This window comes from Sinocyclocheilus grahami, unplaced genomic scaffold (genome assembly GCF_001515645.1).
Source record: "Sinocyclocheilus grahami isolate Dianchi unplaced genomic scaffold, SAMN03320097.WGS_v1.1 scaffold1027.1, whole genome shotgun sequence".
In the NCBI taxonomy this organism is placed as follows: Eukaryota; Metazoa; Chordata; class Actinopteri; order Cypriniformes; family Cyprinidae; genus Sinocyclocheilus; species Sinocyclocheilus grahami.
In genome coordinates, this window is record NW_015506206.1 from 84291 (window position 1) to 98801 (window position 14511).

Consider the following 14511-nt stretch of genomic DNA (forward strand, 5'->3'; position numbering starts at 1 on the left):
GGTCAATGTTAGTTCTTTAATTTTTTTTTTCATCGTTATAACAAATGATTTCGGCTACTTGTATCCAAAATACAGATTTGAAGTTATAATCACCAGCTCTCCAACTTATAATTACAGACTTAATTCTTCTTTTAATAGACCTAACGAATGAGTTATCAAATATATATATATAGCACCATGATGTGATTACTGAGGACAGAGGGAACATCACAAAAACCCGTGTTAGTATCGAGACCAGAACAACACTGGCCCTCATAAGATTCTCACATTGCTGCATGCACTGATAATCACTCTACTGGACAACATTTTTCCTTTACATTTTGTATTCTGCTTCTCTATGTTTGACTCAATAGCTTTACTTGTGTAGAGAAAAAACATAACAGAGGATAAGGCATCAATTCTGCTCACGAGAGAGTGTTTACTGAAAGTTGTGCAAATAGACCTAACGAATGAGTTATCAAATATATATATATAGCACCATGATGTGATTACTGAGGACAGAGGGAACATCACAAAAACCCGTGTTAGTATCGAGACCAGAACAACACTGGCCCTCATAAGATTCTCACATTGCTGCATGCACTGATAATCACTCTACTGGACAACATATTTTTCCTTTACATTTTGTATTCTGCTTCTCTATGTTTGACTCAATAGCTTTACTTGTGTAGAGAAAAAACATAACAGAGGATAAGGCATCAATTCTGCTCACGAGAGAGTGTTTACTGAAAGTTGTGCGTTAGGGCTTAAATTCATTTGAGGGTAGCAGCTAAATTTGCCTCAACAGTCATATTTTAATTGCAAATGATTGAGATTTTGGTCTTGTTGTAATAATAATAATTTTTTTTAAATTTAGCTGACAAGCATGATCGTAACCAGCGTGTACCTAAATCCTGACGCTATGGATGGGGTTTATGTGGAAAAATCAATGACATTGAAAATAATGCAAAATTTGCATAAAGAATAAGCATTGAAGGAAAGAGTATGAACATGACAATATCGATGTGGTTGCCGATGTAAAATGTAGCCCATGTTTGACGTTTACAAATTAAATACACAACAGTGCCTTACATTTGGAAAACTGCACATGCTTACAACACAACAGCTACTGAAGAAACTCAAAAATGACTAAAAAAATAAACCAATTCATAATGATTCAATACAAACATCTGCTAAAACCCATGAAGGAAAAAAGTAAATTACAAGAGAGAGAGAAAGGGGAAAAAAACATGGGTTCTTTATACAACAAACCATAATTTAACATGGATCTAACTACAACATGTGGGTGACCATTTACAAAATGTACTCGGCATTTGATGAATGCAAAGCAAAGATGAACCAGAGGAAAACAAGGACATGGTCACATTTGTCAGGAGCTTCAAATATTGGAAACAAAGTAGAATTGGATGATCTTAGAAGCAATAGCCGCGAACCTTCAAATAAAGCAGAAGTCGATGAGATACGTTTCCTGAGAGTTCACCAACAACCTTACTGGTATTGAATAGAGCTTATAGTTATACTAAGATAAACCACTATGCAAATGTTATATCGGTTGATGATTCTATAGGATGTTATAAAGGTTATTTACATTCAGAACGATCTATAAGAGGGAAAGCTCAAGTCTAGCTCTTAGAAAATTGTCACAGTTTTGCAATATATTGTAAGAATATTTTAGTTTGAATAGAGAAAGGGGAAAAAAACATGGGTTCTTTATACAACAAACCATAATTTAACATGGATCTAACTACAACATGTGGGTGACCATTTACAAAATGTACTCGGCATTTGATGAATGCAAAGCAAAGATGAACCAGAGGAAAACAAGGACATGGTCACATTTGTCAGGAGCTTCAAATATTGGAAACAAAGTAGAATTGGATGATCTTAGAAGCAATAGCCGCGAACCTTCAAATAAAGCAGAAGTCGATGAGATACGTTTCCTGAGAGTTCACCAACAACCTTACTGGTATTGAATAGAGCTTATAGTTATACTAAGATAAACCACTATGCAAATGTTATATCGGTTGATGATTCTATAGGATGTTATAAAGGTTATTTACATTCAGAACGATCTATAAGAGGGAAAGCTCAAGTCTAGCTCGTAGAAAATTGTCACAGTTTTGCAATATATTGTAAGAATATTTTTGTTTGAAGTCGATAGAATGTTTCTAGTCTATATATTTATGAGCTGTGTGATTTTTGTTTTCAGAGTAAGACATCATAAAACAACAGATATTATTATTGCATAACTTTCTTTTCCATTTCAAGAACTCTATGCTATGATACAAATATAAACGATGTGTAGACTTTTAAAGTGAAATAAGCCATGTGTCCAAGTGTGAATAGTTGCCATTTGCATAAAATATAATGAATATACCCTTTCAAATGGAGCATGAAAACTACCTATTGCAACCTTAGCGAGGCCGAGGAACCACATGAATCCTCAACCTTTTCTTTTAGAGGTAGTAAAAATGGTTTTCTTCTGGAATGAATGCTGTGAGTTAAGAAAAATGCATGGGATGTGATGCGATTCCTCGCAGATGCACGAACAAAGAGGCTGGTAAACAAACAAGCTGGCGCTGTATTGTTCAGAGACTCGCAATACTACTAGAAAGTCTACCAGAAGAATCCTCTGCTGTGCCGTCAACATCAAAGATGACAGGAAGGTAGTGTTCAGGTAGCAGTGATTGCTTGCGGTTTATTCGACGGCTCACAAAATACTCTGACCGCCTGTATAAAAATGGCTCTTTAGAACAAATTAAAACCATAAACATCAGCGTCAAATGATAACTTTTGTTTTGTTTTTTTGCATATCACAATATTCACTTTGACTTGAGCACATCCCACTTCTATAATTATGTTTGTTAATCACATAATATAATAAAGCTGCAGGTTTTTACTATCGTTTTACAGGCCAAAACGTAAATTTTTTTTATCCCTGTAGTGCAAATTGTGAGTGTTTTCCATTAGTCTACTCTTCATACCAGTAAGGTTTGATTTCAATACCATCATCCCTCATTCCACTACTATATTTATACGTTTAAATATTTATATATGTGTGTGTTTAATATGAATGTCATACATATATGAATATACTGTCTCGATATAGATTTTTACTACTCTTACCAAATGCACACCCATCCAGAACAAATGAAACAGCACGAGAAACATACAAGGTACTGAAATCTTACCCCCAAAAACTTTTTTTTTTTTTCTTCTCACCAAAAGGGGAAATAAAGACAGAAAAAAAAGTGAAGAAAACTTCAAGTACAATGAACACTGAGGAGAAAAAGTCCATCGGGCAAATTGTTTCAACAAAAAACAGTATCCCCATTTCAAACGAAATCCCCTCGTATACACACCCTTCTCTCTCGGATCAATGACTGAGAAGTCCTTTCTTCAAGCTTTTCAAACTTGAAAAGGAACAAAAACAAAAAGAGAGACCTGGTGTGAGGGGAAGCCACTGTGTCTTCTTCCAGGCCTCGTGTGCATCGCTCCGAGTGGGATTTTTCCAGTGCTGTTGGCAGTGAGGTGAGGCGCTGTGATGGCTGATGCTGCTCAGGGCTCCTGTCTGATGTAGAAACTGCCTGAGCCGTTGCTCTCCTGGTCTGAGATGCCCTGCGAGAAGGTGAACTCGTCCATCTCAGGAGTCTCTTCTTTCAACTGCAGTGAGGCCTCTGGAAAACAAAAGCGAGACACAAGAACACCAATCCATAAAATGACAAACACACTGGTAAAAGAAGGACAACTAAATGCAACAGTAAATAGAAACATTTTCACACTCGGATATAAAGAAGCGTAGATGGAAAGGAGAAGCATCACTACACTTAAAACTAAAAAAAAAAAAGAGCAACAGAAACCAACCTTTTCCATTTTTACGGTTTCAAAATTAGTTGTCAAAAGCAGAAGCATTCACATAATGAAATCCACCAGGCAGCGATACGCAAGGTTTTTAGTAGACTCATAAACTTACCTGTAATATTTAAAAAGACAGTTCAATCAATGTTGTCATTTACACACCCTCATGTCATCCTGTAAGGCTTCAAAAGACTTGAAATATAGAAAATGGTCAAAGCAACCTACAGCTGAAAAATGAATAGCTATTATATAATATATGTTATGGAAGGGGTTTCTTTTTCTATAAAAAGTCCCATATTGAAGAATTTTTATTTTTAATTAGAACTTTTAGTTTGGACTGAATACATCAAACAGAAAACCCATACGATTAGACTTTAATTGAATGATAAATGATCTGCAATGTTGGAGCACATATCTGGTAACAATTCCATAACCGTTGTGCTTGTTGGTGCTTCTTGTACATGTTTTTCTTGTATAACAAATATAACAGTTTAATCGTAACCTTACTGAATCATGATATACATACATATAAATGTGTGATTTTTCTTTTATGCCAAAACTCATTAGGATATTAAGTAAAGATCATGTTCCATGAAGATATTTTGTAAATTTCCTACTGTAAATATATTAAAATTATATTTGATTTGTAATATGCATTGCTAAGAACTTCATTTGGACAACTTTAAAGGCGATTTTCTCAATATTTAGATTTTTTTTGCACCCTCAGATTTTTCAAATCAAAGTTGTATCTCAGCCAAATATTGTCCTATCCTAACAAACCATACATCAATTAAAAACTTATTTATTCAGCTTTCAGATGATGTATAAATCTCAATTCCGAAAAATTGACCCTTATGGCTGGTTTTGTGGTCCAGGGTCACATATTATTTAAAATATGATCTCTTTTTGTGTTCCAAAGAAAGTCATAGAGGTTGTAAAGAACATGAGGTCAAGTGACAGAATTTACAGTATTTTTGGTGACCTATTCCTTTTACATTCAAAAACTATGAATTCACACCACCCTAAAGTGAATGAAAAGGTCAGATGTGGGATGAAACTGACCACGAAGACAATTCTTCTGAGTCAAACATAAAACTACCCTTCTTTATCATGTAGCTGTTGTTAATGGTGTATGTGGCACAAATGACTCAGACACCTGACGACTGCAACTCTTCACGCCGACCGACCTGAAAAGTTCTACAGGAATGAGCTCTGTGGCGCCCTCTCCCTGAGTGATGGAGAATTGAGTTACCTGAGTTGAGAGAGCGATCATGCTCTACACCTGAGGTGGGAGGTCGCCCGGACCCAGAGAAGTGGGACAGGTAATGGGGCGGAGTCTGCTCTTCATCACCCGAGAAGCTCCTCCTCCTCAGAGGCCCACCCAAACCGATCGGCCTCCTCCCAACTGGAATCTTCCTCTCTAAACACCAAGCCAGACTGAGGTTACCGAAGTTACTGAGGTTACCCAGGCTACCGAGCTCCACTCCACAACACTGCGGGCCTTCCTCCGGCTGAGCCCAAATTTCAACTCAGATCTGAAACTTAATTTGATTTCTACATGACAGAAGGGTGATTCTGTTCAGAAACTGAAGCCCTGAGAAAAGACAATGTGGAACCCAACATGATGATTGCAAATCCCTACCAAACATTTGCTCAGATTCGGTCACCCTGAGGGAGCGTGCCACTCTTTCTCACCCGAGTATAAGGATGATGGCTACAGTTGTCTGTAATTATCCGTGACCCTGCTGAAACTGCTACCGACTATCAAGCAGAACCAGACCAGACCCAAAGCTGAGGAAAACCCAGAAGAAACAGCTCCTGGACTAATTTTGCACCCAACAATCAGTGTTCGGTGAGAGGAGAGAGAGAAGATGACAGATTGAAAAGATTACACTCACTTTTCTTTTGTCCTTTATACTGTGCAGTCTTCTTTTTCTGTTTCGAGACATTTGGCGGTGCTTCTCTTGCGGCTGAGAAACGAAAGGGACAAGCTGTTATTCTATGCAGCCAATCATTAAAGGGATAGTTCACCCAAAAATGAAAATTCTGTCATTAATTACTCTCACTCATGTCGTTCCGAAAGACCTTCGTTCATCTTTGGAACACAAATTAAGATATTTTTGATGAAATCCAAGAGCTTTCTGGGCCTTGAATGTGGTAGGACCCTTGCTGTCTATGGAGGGTCCGAAAGCGCTCAGATTTCATCAAAAATATCTTAATTTGTGTTTCGAAGACGAACAAAGGTCTTACAGGTTTGGAACGACATGAGCGCGAGTAATTAATGACAGAATGTTCATTTTTGGGTGAACTATCCCTTTAAAACCTAATACAAACACATTATAGCTTACAAAAAAAAAAGAACAGCAGGATTTTGATTTGCTCTGAACTAAAAAATAATAATACATAAAAAAAGTTAAATAAATAAATAAAAATTAACAGACGTTATCTTGTTATTATTCCAAATATTATACTAATCAATATTAAATAATACATGATTATAGATATAATCAAAATGATTAGCCTATTCTTATTTACACTTTGCATAGTACATAAGTCATGTGACTCATGCTATCCTTTACGTGAACTGTTAAAGGACACTTGATTGATTGTAATTATAAATTTGACTTAACTGCACAACTCAACACAAATGAAAAAAAATTTTGATGGGCCCAAGTTTACTCAGTATTCAGTAACTTTCATTCTGACATGTCTATGCTGGTATACAGAGGTCAGTCTATAACAGAAGTCATTTACAGTATCAAACTGTTTAAATCTAAGAGTCAGACAGAGAGTAGAAAATAGTTGTGTAAAGCTAAATTAAAAAACAAAAGAACTAATAAGAACTTAAAAGTTTAGAAGACTATGAAGACTTTAAAAGACTTAATGGGAGAATAAATTGTTTCTTAGTGTTGCTACGAAACAATTTGAACCTTCTAGAATCAGAATCTTCTAGACTGTTCACTCACTCTGCGTGGCAGGCGGCTGCAGCTGATAGCCAGTCAGTTGGCACCAACCTACAGGGTAGAGATCTGGAGACTCACAGTCCACCCACTGATCGTACTCATCCTCCCAGCCGTCAAAATGAATGCGCAGGAGTCTGTGGACAATCCTGGTTACTGTGGCGACACATACCAGACGCGGCTCCATCAGGTCCACTGCCTCCAGCTTCATCCCTTTACGGAAGCCGTGATTCGGTACTTCCTGAGAGCATGAGAGAACATGAGTTAATGCATGCATCCCAATGTGTAATTTAAGACAACACAATGCATATAATTTGACAAATAAAAAAAAATCCTCAGTCTATGCATGGAAACTTACTTTGTTAAAGAGTTTCACAGGAGCTGCAATTGAACCCATTTCTCTGAGGTAGTCAAACCATTTGAAAGGGAGTTTGGTGTACCCTGTGGAGCAGTTTCAGATTCATTAGCAAAAATGGTGCAATTTCATTCAGTGATGCAGTCAGATCTGATCACACTGCAGAAGAGAGAGGAAAAGCACCTCTTGGGGGTGTGAGCTCAATGTTGTTGATTTCACAAAAGCCGACTGGGAAGATGGAGGGAGAGGTTGAATGGTAGCAGAACCAGTCTGACCCATCAGCAGCCTCAGAACCATCAATCCCAATCATTAGGTACCCGTCTGCCAACACCTGAGAGAGATAGTTAAAAATACTTCTTCCTTGTGATTTTTTGCCCAACTCAATGTTTGAGTCTAACAGAGAAAAATGTCAAAATGGCATATTACCTTTCTTACAGTAGCAACACATATAGCAGAGAGATTTAGAGGGTCTATTGCCTCTAACTTCATTCCATCTTTAAACCATTCCCCACTCTGATCCACATCCTTAATCTATGGGTTCAAAAGAAGACACATGAATGTGACTGTAAACACACAGTTGAATTTAAAAAAGCAATTACAAGCATACCTTAAGAAACAACTGTGAGGGAGAATCCATCTGACCCTCCATTTTCTTTGTCACCTCTGCAGAGTGCAACATTAGACACGTTTAGCTTTATTTTTTGCTCAATCAAATTTGAAAAGGTCTATCAAAAACCATTCGGACTCGCACACTGACCAGATCTTTTGAAACGGTGTCCAATGCTACGTGACCACCCAATGGAGTGGATGAGTGGGCTGTACATGTGACACCAGAAGTCATCAGTGCCGTCCTGGCTCTCCTCATACACCAGGCGCAAACGTCCACCAATCACCTGTTCCACCAGGGCCACGCGAGTTCGACACAGGTGAGCCTTATCCACAACTTCCACACGCATCAGTTTCTTAAACGGGTACTGCATGTTCTCGTGAACCTTCAGTTAAACATTTAAACAAATGGTTAAAACTTACTCACAGATGGAGACTTGTACACTACCATTCAAAGGCTGAGCTTTGTAACATTTTTTATGTTTTTGATAGAAGCTTCTTATGCTCACCAAGGCTGCATTTAACTGATCAAATCACATTAAAAACAGTAATCTTGTGGAATATTGTTCCATTTTAAAACAATATTAAAAAAAAATGTAGACACTTTTTGTAGAAACTGATACATTTTTAAAAAGTCAATAAAAAAAAACAGCATTTATTTGAAATAAAAACCTTTTGTAACATTGTGTTTACTGTAAATGTTGATCAATTTAATGCATCCCTGCTGAATCAAAGTATTAATTTCTTTTGGAAAAAACTGTGATTGAATATTAATTCTATAATTCATTATGCCTTTATATACAAATAAAAGTAATTGTGGGTGCTACTTTCAAAAAGTCAAACAACAGAAGAAAAAAAACAAGAAAGAAAGAAATAAACAAGAACAAATTTTTTTATTATTTATTGCACTTTATCTCAGTGACAGACAATGATGTGCAAGTAAAAATGGTAATTGATGTCTGCTTCCTGTGTTACAATAAAGCAGTCTGACACCTGTACGCTTTGTGATCTTCATATCAGGAAGATCTTGCTGCACTGGTTTTTCCAGAGTCTCTCTCTCTACTGAAGCACAGTTTCATGATCACTGCTGGGATAGAGTATCTTACCTTTGTGGCGAAATCTGGTGGAAGTGTTTTGGCTCCAGTGAGTCGTTTCACAAGAAACGCTTTCCAGTTAGAATACTTATGGTGGATGGCTATGAAAACAAATTATATATATAAACAAATATATTTAAAAAATTATAATTACTTCTATTCAGCAATGGCAACTTCACACTACCTTAACTGCAAAGAAACCAGCTTATTACATAGTTTAGAAAGGCTTAAATGTTTTACATACATTTCGGAGGCACCAGTGGCTTTACACTAGAAGCACACCATCCAACAGGGTGGACCTCTGGGATACACAGATTACACCAGAAGTCTTTGCTTGAGTCATTATCAAAACCCTCATAGCGCAGAAGAGCTTTAAAACCTAAGAAATTATGAAAATAAATATCATACCTTTTCCAGTTATAATACTTGAAAAACCTTGGCAGTCATTAAAATACAACATTACCTGCCAGTTTGACAATCCCTGCTACCCAGTAAACTTTTGTGGAGAGGTTTGTGTCAGAATTGATGACCTCCACCCTCATCCCCTCTGCTATGTCACCCCAGCACATACCCATGGGCACCTGAAGAGTGATCAAGTTACAAACAGTCAAAATATTAAACAAAAAACAATGTTCTGCCAATCTCTGCCTGTACTCACATGTTTGAAACAGCTGACTGGTGCCCCAACAAGATTATTGCTACAAACGTACTGGCCCCAGTCAAAGCTTTCAACAGGAACCACTACACAAGCAAAAGAACAAATGATGCTGTGGTTAAGTGATGCGACTGCTACAAACGATTATTAATCAATTAGGAATACAATAACATAATGACACTTTAAACCTGGATATTTACTTGATTTTGATTTAGCTTGGTTCTGTTGATTTGCTTGATACTGTGCGTAAGCTGCCAACTTTGCCATTAATGGCTGTTTCTGTAAGACTTTTGCTTTTTTCGTAGGTGGTTTACCCTTGATGGGACACAAGAAGAATACATTCAATGAACAACAATACAGGTAGTGTTTTGATTAGGAGTGCTTCTTAAGTCCATAAGTAGTTACCTGAAGTCTTGCCAGTATACTGGCCTTTTTAGAATTGGAGGAATAGCTTCTAGAGCAGGATACACTGCAGAATCTCTTTGTTTTAGAGTAGAAAGCATCTCGTACACCAACCATACCACACATCTCACAGGTTGCTGCATCACAAAACAAAATCAATCAATCATATATTCACACTATTGAACTAATGACGCACTGAAATTTCAGCCAAAACCGTCTGAATTTTTTTTTGCCTGTTCTGGAGGGCTAAATTAATAGTCAGAAACAGTGACGTTTAATTAGCATTTTTCCAATTTTGACTGTGTCTGTGACTATTTTGTGCACACAATGTGGTGAAACAACAACAACAACAACAACAACAACAACAACATGTAAACATATAAGCTGTCTGGACCCTAATGCTGGATTAACAATATTGATTTCTGATTACTCAATACGGATATGGATTTCTAAATCAAGATCAATCTTTTAGTCTAAGCTGTTTTCCATTGATGTGCGAACTTCATTCGCACATCAATGGAAACATTAATGGTAGTGAACCTGCCATTCAATAAATCGCAACAAGCATTGTGCTTTGTTACCTTTAAAATCAAACAGTCTCAGCTTTCAAATACTTGTGATTTTATCACAAAATCCAAACAATAAATGTGGTTTTGACTCTCTTCGAGATCACGTAACACATCACTATACTGAACGCATTTATCCTAGATGAAATGCAAACCATAGCCTACTTCTTTTTTGTTAGGTAGGTTTTGTTTTGTTTGGTAGTCAATTTTACACAATTTTAGAAATCAGAAATTATATTGGAACCACGAACGATTTCCATAAACAGAAAGTTGACCTGAAAATATAATACTTTCTATTTATTTCCAGGGTTAAATGAAAAACAAAACCAATTTTTTGTGTAATCAAAACTCTTGGACCCCACTATATATGCAAATGACTAACCCATTCCTGCTTTTCCATCAGGATAGGTGTACACCTGGCCGTTGTTTTTGATGATTGGCAGGCTGGCGGGCATGCTGGGGACTTCATCCTCGCTGTCCTCTGAGCTGGAGCTGCTACTGCTGTCTTCACTGCAGCTGTCATACCCGTCAAACATCCCGAACGAATCTCTTCTCTTCCTCTCCGAGCGGTGTGTGTGCTCAGCCTACGCAACGAGGCGAGAGGAGTGAAAAATGTGGAGAGAGAAAAAAAAGAGAGTAGAAAGAACGTCAAATTAATGGAAGAGCAAAGAAAGACAAGGATTAAAGCTCACTTATATACCACTAATACTTCAATAAATGATTACCTTTGACATAATACAGCCGGATTAATATTACAGTTAGTGATAACCATAATCTTTATATTAGTTCATCAACGCTTTAATGAGCTGCGAATTAGGAAGCAGACCAAATCACATGAATAAAATTGAAGGTTCTAATGGGTCACAAAAAGCAAATATCATGTAAAAAGGGTCAATATAATCAGCACCCAATATCCCCACAGCACAAGACAGGAGACAGCCAAAGCAAAAGAATCTCATTTAATATTTCCATATGGCATCTGCTGTATTTTCCTATTCTACATTTTTATATTTTTCACCATTTAAGCACTAGACTGGTGCAACAGACACGGATTTGTCCAAAACCCTGTGACCTGATTTCAGTATGATTTTCAGACACTTTTCTTCATCTGAACGCATGCCATTTCCATTACCACCTGCTAAAATACCATCTGACTAAAAATCGACACATTTTATATCCCCATAACCCACCATAAAGTGATTTTTAGGTCATATAAACAACAGAAACATACATATTTGTTGTGTTTCAAAACCCAGTGAGCTTTCTACATAGACAGAACGTTTCATGAAAACGTGCTTAACGCGTTTATGATCCCCAGAAATACAGTCTACTGACTATGTTTTGAGACCATAACATAAACACAAACATTTACACATACATGGGCCTGCGGGTATATTTCACCTACACAAAACACACACATTATCACTTGTATTTGCACCATTTAGTGAGACAGCTAGTTTGAATAAGCGATTACATACCATAGAGAGTATTACGAGTGATTTGAATGAGGTACATTTTGTAGTTTGTGTGACGAGCAGGATCTGTTTCTGACAACCAAAACAAAGAGGACGGCTAACACTGCTAGCCGCTAACTGCGCTAAATCAAGGAAGCGGGCTCAAATAAACTCTTTCTTACCATATCCCTTGGGTTTTCCATTAGCCCTTCATGCAAGTCGGTATCTTATGTTCGTTGTGGTATGGTCCAAAAGCCCCCCTGGGGGAAAGGGCCTGGCTTGAAATTATTTTACTCTAAAGGAAAAAAATAACTCCAGTTGATTATCAACAATTGCCATGGCTCAAGTGCGCATGCGCGTGGATCTAGAATGATTGACATGAGTATAAGCCAATCACGGTTCACCTGGTCTGCACCTTTTACACCATATAAGGTCAAAGGAAATGTTTTAGTGAGGGTGAATAACTACAGATCAAATAAATACCGACTTTGTGGTGCCATAGCAGATTTATTGACTATAACTATTAAATATAATATGTCTTCGGCCATAACTTCGTGGTAATAGAATATGACAGGATTAAATGATGGATGGGGTGATAAATGTCTGGATGTGTCTTGTATAGTTCAGTGAGGAGTGCTGTTGTAGTCCTATTATAAATATTTAAATAATAATAATATATAAAATAAAAAATAGGATTTTATACCTTTCCAAACCCTGTTGTGCTGATCAAAAATTAATACATTTTCCCTGTCCTTTTAGTTAGCCTACGTTTGAGTCATTTATTTGTGGCAAAGTTTTTAGTAGGCTAAATTTAATTCTGACATTTAATAATTATTGCTGTAAAATCACACAAATAGATTTAATTTGGATTTGAAGTCAGACCTTGAGGTTGATGATCAACATTTTCTTAAGGTTAAGCATATCCTTTCTTTCAATAATCATTTATTGAAAAAGGGAAAAAAGTGCCTCTGATATTTAAGAAAATCACTTAAATGTGTTATCGTATATATTTTTACAAGAGGTACAAACAATAGATTTACAACTTATTTACAGTAATCTATTGATGCACTGCCTCACATTTACAACTAAATTAGTTTTCGCTTAACCTAACTACACCTCGTAACATTAACATACTTTTATTTTACTCAAAAGCAGCATAAACTTTTTGAACTTGTCATACACGAAGCACAATCAGTAATCTTGTATATTAAGTTGACGACCTTATTTATGGATTAAACATTACATTTTCATTTCATTATTTGCTGCTTCTCACAATTGCATTGTTTAGTCTATGCTTTCTTAAAATATAAAAGGAAGAGATATTATCTAGTTCCATTTGCATGTGTTTTCTGCCATTGTCGTTAGCTCCTGGATATTTCAATAACTTTCACGTAACATCTTGCATATTTTATAACAACCTTTGAATTATTCTATCATTATTTGTTCAAATAAACAGTGTGCATTCATCACATCCACTTTATCGCAGAACAATGATCCAAAAACCATCATAGGACTGTGTTCACTCAGCTCGCTCAAAAACTAAAATACAACATTAAACTAAAAATGGGCTATAATAATACTCTTTATTTGATTGTATACACATACATACTGCAGCATTCAATGTAATAAAACTCAATTCACAACATAAATATTTTTTAACAGAAAAATGAGAAAGTTCAAACAGTACAAAAAAAAAAAAAAACCCGTCAACATAAACTGAACCATCATATCACTGACAAACACAATAATGAGGTTCCTAACTAACTCAATCATGAGTTCCCTGAGCTCTGCAACTGTCTTTCATCTGTTCTTCAGACGATTAATGAAATGCAAAGAATGACTGACGTAACCTATTATACGTAAATGAGATGAACACAAGTGAAAACAGTAAAAAAAATGAACCATCAAATGTCTTCCAGATGTCCCAAAAAGTTTAGATAAGATATAAACTGTGGAAACCATTCCTTATATGAGAGAACTTCTGCAGTAAATACAGGTAGTCTGAGCAGGTGGTGTAGTCAAGTAAGGCTCTTTCTCAGAGACAGGAAGCATGTGCAGAATGCTAAATGAGGATAACAACTGGTCTCTGGGGAGGAGAATACAGGGAGAGCGACATCATTAAATCAATCATCAGGTCTTAAATGGGACATTATATACAGGAGCATCCAAACAATATATAATATGAGACTATACTGATGTTTGCTTACCAATATCAAGGCAAACATGTCTTTGGTCTTTTGTCAGTTGAATTCCTCATCAACAGTGTCATCCACACTTCCAGAAATTGAGGCAGCTTCTGAAAAATGACAAGAGGAAGATAAAAAGAATAAAACGGCAAAACTGATATAGATCATAAAAAAAGGACAGAAAACTAAATTTAAATGTGCTGGCCACTTTTCTTTTGTTTTTTTTTGCATTTTGAGACCTTTAACGGATTAAGAATTAGCCTTTACATAAACAAAAATAAAACAAAAACAAAAATTAATGAAATGCTGCTGATAAAAATAATTGTTCACTAAAATGAATACTATTAAAAATCCTTTTCATTAATTGAAAAGCTA

At 36.4% G+C, this 14511-nt stretch overlaps 2 protein-coding genes and 1 long non-coding RNA gene across 4 annotated transcripts in view; all 3 read right to left on the reverse strand.

Annotated features, from left to right (window-relative positions):
* Positions 1 to 20: 20 nt before the first annotated feature.
* LOC107565797 (uncharacterized) lies at positions 21 to 1672 on the reverse strand. Its single transcript, XR_001606424.1, has 2 exons — positions 443 to 1672; positions 21 to 140 (listed from the first exon to the last, which is right to left on the reverse strand). It is a non-coding gene; the product is annotated as an uncharacterized lncRNA (long non-coding RNA).
* A 10-nt stretch (positions 1673 to 1682) lies between these two features.
* Positions 1683 to 12296, reverse strand: LOC107565795 (MBT domain-containing protein 1-like). 2 transcript variants are annotated; one of them, XM_016251074.1, is made up of 17 exons: positions 12133 to 12296; positions 10879 to 11080; positions 9934 to 10067; positions 9729 to 9843; positions 9532 to 9614; positions 9337 to 9454; positions 9118 to 9252; positions 8886 to 8974; positions 7931 to 8165; positions 7781 to 7836; positions 7600 to 7704; positions 7357 to 7504; positions 7177 to 7259; positions 6825 to 7059; positions 5757 to 5828; positions 5111 to 5278; positions 1683 to 3677 (listed from the first exon to the last, which is right to left on the reverse strand). In XM_016251074.1, exons 1-17 carry the CDS (start codon positions 12151 to 12153, stop codon positions 3559 to 3561), a joined length of 2118 nt encoding a protein of 705 aa, XP_016106560.1. In that variant the 5' UTR covers positions 12154 to 12296; the 3' UTR covers positions 1683 to 3558. The 2 variants fall into 2 exon arrangements, with proteins under 2 accessions (XP_016106560.1, XP_016106561.1); XM_016251075.1 differs by lacking the exon at positions 5111 to 5278.
* A 1218-nt stretch (positions 12297 to 13514) lies between these two features.
* LOC107565780 (tudor and KH domain-containing protein-like) overlaps positions 13515 to 14511 on the reverse strand; it is a 14155-nt gene continuing 13158 nt past the window's right edge. The window contains exons 10-11 of the mRNA XM_016251055.1: positions 14158 to 14246; positions 13515 to 14036 (exon numbers count right to left, since the gene is read on the reverse strand). Coding sequence (XP_016106541.1) covers positions 14191 to 14246 — 56 coding nt within the window. The 3' untranslated portion in view covers positions 13515 to 14036; positions 14158 to 14190. The remainder of the gene's footprint in view (positions 14037 to 14157; positions 14247 to 14511) is intronic.